Source organism: Hyla sarda, chromosome 5, assembly GCF_029499605.1.
Source record: "Hyla sarda isolate aHylSar1 chromosome 5, aHylSar1.hap1, whole genome shotgun sequence".
Taxonomy (NCBI): Eukaryota; Metazoa; Chordata; class Amphibia; order Anura; family Hylidae; genus Hyla; species Hyla sarda.
The window spans coordinates 59,357,151-59,363,150 of record NC_079193.1 but is presented as its reverse complement, the minus strand read 5'-3'; the positions used below and the strand labels follow the sequence as shown (position 1 = coordinate 59,363,150).

General features: G+C 45.3%; 1 protein-coding gene across 1 annotated transcript in view; it reads left to right on the top strand.

The window, feature by feature from the left end:
• Positions 1 to 1,233: 1,233 nt before the first annotated feature.
• The window catches only part of NOM1 (nucleolar protein with MIF4G domain 1), a 48,888-nt gene continuing 44,121 nt past the window's right edge, over positions 1,234 to 6,000 (top strand). The window contains exon 1 of the mRNA XM_056519570.1: positions 1,234 to 2,398. Within this exon, the coding sequence (XP_056375545.1) occupies positions 1,475 to 2,398 (924 nt within the window). The 5' untranslated portion in view covers positions 1,234 to 1,474. The remainder of the gene's footprint in view (positions 2,399 to 6,000) is intronic.

The window sequence follows — 6,000 nt, the reverse complement described above, 5'->3', positions numbered from 1 at the left end:
CCGGAGTACCCCTTTAAAGCGGTATTCCACCAATAGACATTTTATCCCCTATCCAAAGGATAGGGGATAAGATGTCTGATCGCGGGGGTCCCTGCGGCACTCTGCGGCGGCACCCCAGACATCAGGTGCACGGAGCGAACTTTGCTCCGTGCCAGATGACTAGCGATGTGGGGCGGAGGCTTGTGACGTCATGGCCACGCCCTGCTCGTGACATCACGGCCATGCCCCCTCATTGCAAGTCTATGGGAGGGGCGCTGCCGTGATGTCTCGAGCCTCTGGTGCCGCACCCAACGCTCTAAACTAATGCCGGGTGCAGTAGGTGAAATTGTGAGGTCCCCTGCGGTAGAACCCCCATGATCAGACATCATATCCCCTATCCTTTGAACCCCTTTAAACTAAGGTTGTATCAGACAGCTATTATATGGCCTCAAAACTGTGACCCGGCTGTTCTCCTGAATAAGCTTCCTTCAGTGGAACCGTGGGGTATATGAGAGGAATTTATCATTCATTTTGCTTTTTTCTTTCTAAATTTGTCGCATGTGATTGGCACAGTCACATTTTGCGCAAGCACTTTGCCGACTTATGGTTTAGAGCAAAACAGAAGGTGCTGTAGTTTAGAACACTTTGGTTTTTGCCTTTTGCAGTGGACAGGAATTTACAACCTGCAACTTTTTAACTTGGGCGCATTTTGCTAACACAAGGAAGTATGCAAACGCTCAAAGTCACGCCATGGCATACCACAGCCAAAAAAAGCCTTCATCAAGGAAGGGAGCCGGAATTGTGAGTGAAGGTTTAGTTTGCACCAAAGTTATCAAATGCTGCGAGACACTATGATGACCATGGCGCCAAACCATTACCGAAAACAAGGATGTCGAAAAAAATCATGTTACAGCACTACTTTATAGAAATCTCCCCCTAAGGGAGAGATATAAAACCTATTCAGAGAGTTGCCCAGTTGCCCATAGCAACCAATCAGAATGCTTCTTTTTTTTTTTTTTTTAAAGGCCTCTTCAAAATGAAAGTATTCTGGTTGCTATGGGCAACTAATCTACTTTTCCTCTACAGAGGTTTTGCTAAATCTCCCTATATCTCATGTGTAAAGATGTAAAAATGTTGCTATACTCTAGCTGTATTTAAGCTAAAACACCACATTAACGCTGCCTTATTTTTTCTTTCTTATTTTTTTTTTTTTTTACAAGAATAGAATTGACAAATAATAATAAGAAAAAAAAACAACAACAACATTTTAAAGCATTCAAAGCGTTTTCTCAAGCAATGTTCCCAACATTTGTTCCCAGTGCAGGATTTCGAGAGTTCTGCGTGTGATTCTCCTTTTTTAACACTAGGTGGCGCAGTGCAGTACACAGCCGCTGTAGAATCAGTATCTCTCTCTATCTACCGGAAGTAGCTCGTTTTCCGCAGTATGGCGGCGCCCATGCCCAACGTGGGTGATGTGTTTGTGTAACTAACGGGGATGAAGCGTAAGAACCCGGGTCGGGCTGGGCCCGAGCAGATCAAGAAGATCCAGCTCTCCGTGCAGCAGTATGTAGAGAAAGCGGAGGGCGGCGGGGGGTTGGATACTGAGATTCGTGGTCCTATAAGATTCCCGGGGACTAGAGGCAGACTGAAGAACCGTAAGGAGCTGAGGAAGGAGAAGAGGCTTTCCAAGAAGATCAGAAGGAAAGTCTACTATGAGAGGAAGTTCTCAGGGAAACAAGGAGCCCAGGGGGCTTCAGGCGATGATCAGGGGGGATCTAAGGCCAGTCACCCCCCTGCGAAGAAGACCCCAGCCCCCCCACCATCAGCCCCTGGGCAGGAGGGCAAGAAGAGTCGCCAGGTGATAGCCAAGCAGCCAGGGTCCAAGAAGAAGAAGAAGCTGAGCAAGGAGGAGGCCAGGAAGAAGGCTCTGCTGGAGGCTAATGAGAGGGAGGAAAAGGAGATCAAGAGGCTGGAGAAGAGTCTGAGGATGAACAAGAAGAAGAACAAGAAGAGCTCCTTACCCCAGGCCTTCGCCCAAGATGGGCTGGATTATATTCTGGGGGCCCTGGAGCCAGGAGGCGCTACCTTTGGGCTCTATGATGATGAGGAAGAGGAGGCGAACACTGCGGATAAACTGCACAGACTGTCTGAACAGGTGGACGAGGAAAAGTCAGAGGAGAACAGCGAGGAGGAAGAGTCCGAGATGGGTGATGACAGCGATGGAGGAGACGACGTGGAGGGAGATCATGGAGAAAAAGGTTCCTCAGAGGCAGAACTGTCTGAGGAGGAGGTGGCCATGGAGCAGGAACAGGAGGAGTTGGGAGAAGATGATGCTCAAGAGGATGAGGATGATCAGTCAGAAGGGGCCTCCCAGGGCTCAGATGATGATGATGATGATGTGGAGAAATCAGATACCAAGGTTTGTCATCAAAGAACAGGGAGATTTATCAAAACCTGTGCAGAAGAAAAGTTGACCAGTTGCCCATATTAACCAATCAGATTGCTTCTTTCATTTTGTTTAAAAATTAAAGAAGTAATCTGGTTGCTATGGACAACGGGTCAACTTTTCTTCTGCTTAGGTTTTAATAAATCTCCCCCAGTGTTTTCCAACCAGGGTTCCCCCGGCTGTTGCAAAACTACAACTCCCAGCATGCCCGGACAGCCAATGGCTGTCCGGGCATGCTGGGAGTTGTAGTTTTGCAACAGCTGGAGACACCCTGGTTTGGAAACCCTGCTAGAAAATATGTTTATCTTCCTCCTGGTAATGCTCAGTGCATACTGCTATTTGTAGGTTTTTCTTCAGGGACTTTTTGTACTTTTCATGGTAAGATTAGAGTAGTCTGCAGCATAATTATAAATTATTGGAATCACAGTAGACCCTGATGGATCTTGGAATGAGTCTGTCAGGTGATCTATGCTGCCCGATCTGAGAGCAGGATATAGAAAAGCCGGGCTGTGTGTTAAACAGGTTTATGTGAGTTTATGAGGATTTCTGTGTAAAAAGCAAAGTAAATCCTAACCGGACTCCTAGGAGAGACACTGAGAGTCCTGCTGCCCCGCCCACACATGGTGATTGACAGCTGTCTTCTGTCAATCACTGTGTGTAGGTGGGGTTAGCAGGACTCTGCTTTTTACTTAGAAATCCTCCTTGAAGTCACTTAAACCTGTATATTACACGTCTCAGATACTCTAATATTATCACTCAGATTGGGCATCCTAAATCACCTGACAGGTTCACTTTATGTCAATATGGCACGTCAGGATACATTTGAAAACACATCTACCCTGCTGGTTCAGGAAGCATAGCACTAGTGTTAACAGAAACCTATGGGAGTGTTTAGATAGCTGTACCAGTTGCGACTTTTTGTGAAACTTTTTAAATATGCCCTCCAAAAGGCGTTTATGTAAGCCAGGTATGACCTGGCTTTGACTTGCAACATTTTGGAGGGATTTGTGACTTTTATTAATGCCTACTTGCCACATTTACAATTCATAAATTTACAAACTGAAAGTTGCTTAGGTAAGGCTGTTTGCCCCCTTATTTTGTGCACCCGGAGTAAAAAAAAATATATATATATATATCTCGAAATGCAATAATAAATCACCCCCAAGGAGAATAGTGCCAAGTATCAGAGAACCCATGTAAGTGTTCTAGAGCCACCGACTTGTTGTTCTCTCCAAAAGGTTCTGTGATCCAGCACCTAAGTTGCACCGACACCCCCCCCCCCCCCCCCCCCAACCTATGGGCTCCATAGCAGTTTCTATGGTCATATGTACCTTACATAGGAGAGAGAGGAGACCTGTCCTGTAATATACTGTCCTTACATAGGAGAGAGAGGAGACCTGTCCTGTAATATACTGTCCTTATATAGGAGAGAGAGGAGACCTGTCCTGTAATATACTGTCCTTACATAGGAGAGAGGAGACCTGTCCTGTAATATTCTGTCCTTACATAGGAGAGAGAGGAGACCTGTCCTGTAATATACTGTCCTTACATAGGAGAGAGGAGACCTGTCCTGTAATATACTGTCCTTACATAGGAGAGAGAGGAGACCTGTCCTGTAATATACTGTCCTTACATAGGAGAGAGAGGAGACCTGTCCTGTAATATACTGTCCTTACATAGGAGAGAGAGGAGACCTGTCCTGTAATATACTGTCCTTATATAGGAGAGAGAGGAGACCTGTCCTGTAATATACTGTCCTTACATAGGAGAGAGGAGACCTGTCCTGTAATATACTGTCCTTATATAGAAGAGAGAGGAGACCTGTCCTGTAATATACTGTCCTTACATAGAAGAGAGAGGAGACCTGTCCTGTAATATACTGTCCTTACATAGGAGAGAGAGGAGACCTGTCCTGTAATATTCTGTCCTTACATAGGAGAGAGAGGAGACCTGTCCTGTAATATACTGTCCTTACATAGGAGAGAGAGGAGACCTGTCCTGTAATATACTGTCCTTACATAGAAGAGAGGAGACCTGTCCTGTAATATACAGTCCTTACATAGGAGAGAGGAGACCTGTCCTGTAATATACTGTCCTTACATAGGAGAGAGAGGAGACCTGTCCTGTAATATTCTGTCCTTACATAGGAGAGAGAGGAGACCTGTCCTGTAATATACTGTCCTTACATAGGAGAGAGAGGAGACCTGTCCTGTAATATACTGTCCTTACATAGGAGAGAGAGGAGACCTGTCCTGTAATATACTGTCCTTACATAGGAGAGAGAGGAGACCTGTCCTGTAATATACTGTCCTTACATAGAAGAGAGGAGACCTGTCCTGTAATATACTGTCCTTACATAGGAGAGAGAGGAGACCTGTCCTGTAATATACTGTCCTTACATAGGAGAGAGAGGAGACCTGTCCTGTAATATACTGTCCTTACATAGGAGAGAGGAGACCTGTCCTGTAATATACTGTCCTTACATAGGAGAGAGAGGAGACCTGTCCTGTAATATACTGTCCTTACATAGGAGAGAGAGGAGACCTGTCCTGTAATATACTGTCCTTACATAGGAGAGAGAGGAGACCTGTCCTGTAATATATTGTCCTTACATAGGAGAGAGAGGAGACCTGTCCTGTAATATACTGTCCTTACATAGGAGAGAGAGGAGACCTGTCCTGTAATATACTGTCCTTACATAGGAGAGAGAGGAGACCTGTCCTGTAATATACTGTCCTTATATAGAAGAGAGAGGAGACCTGTCCTGTAATATACTGTCCTTACATAGGAGAGAGGAGACCTGTCCTGTAATATACTGTCCTTACATAGGAGAGAGAGGAGACCTGTCCTGTAATATACTGTCCTTACATAGGAGAGAGAGGAGACCTGTCCTGTAATATACTGTCCTTACATAGGAGAGAGAGGAGACCTGTCCTGTAATATACTGTCCTTACATAGAAGAGAGAGGAGACCTGTCCTGTAATATACTGTCCTTACATAGGAGAGAGAGGAGACCTGTCCTGTAATATACTGTCCTTACATAGGAGAGAGAGGAGACCTGTCCTGTAATATACTGTCCTTACATAGGAGAGAGAGGAGACCTGTCCTGTAATATACTGTCCTTATATAGGAGAAAGAGGAGACCTGTCCTGTAATATACTGTCCTTACATAGGAGAGAGAGGAGACCTGTCCTGTAATATACTGTCCTTACATAGGAGAGGAGACCTGTCCTGTAATATACTGTCCTTACATAGGAGAGAGAGGAGACCTGTCCTGTAATATACTGTCCTTACATAGGAGAGAGAGGAGACCTGTCCTGTAATATACTGTCCTTACATAGGAGAGAGAGGAGACCTGTCCTGTAATATACTGTCCTTACATAGGAGAGAGAGGAGACCTGTCCTGTAATATACTGTCCTTACATAGGAGAGAGAGGAGACCTGTCCTGTAATATACTGTCCTTACATAGGAGAGAGAGGAGACCTGTCCTGTAATATACTGTCCTTACATAGGAGAGAGAGGAGACCTGTCCTGTAATATACTGTCCTTACATAGGAGAGAGAGGAGACCTGTC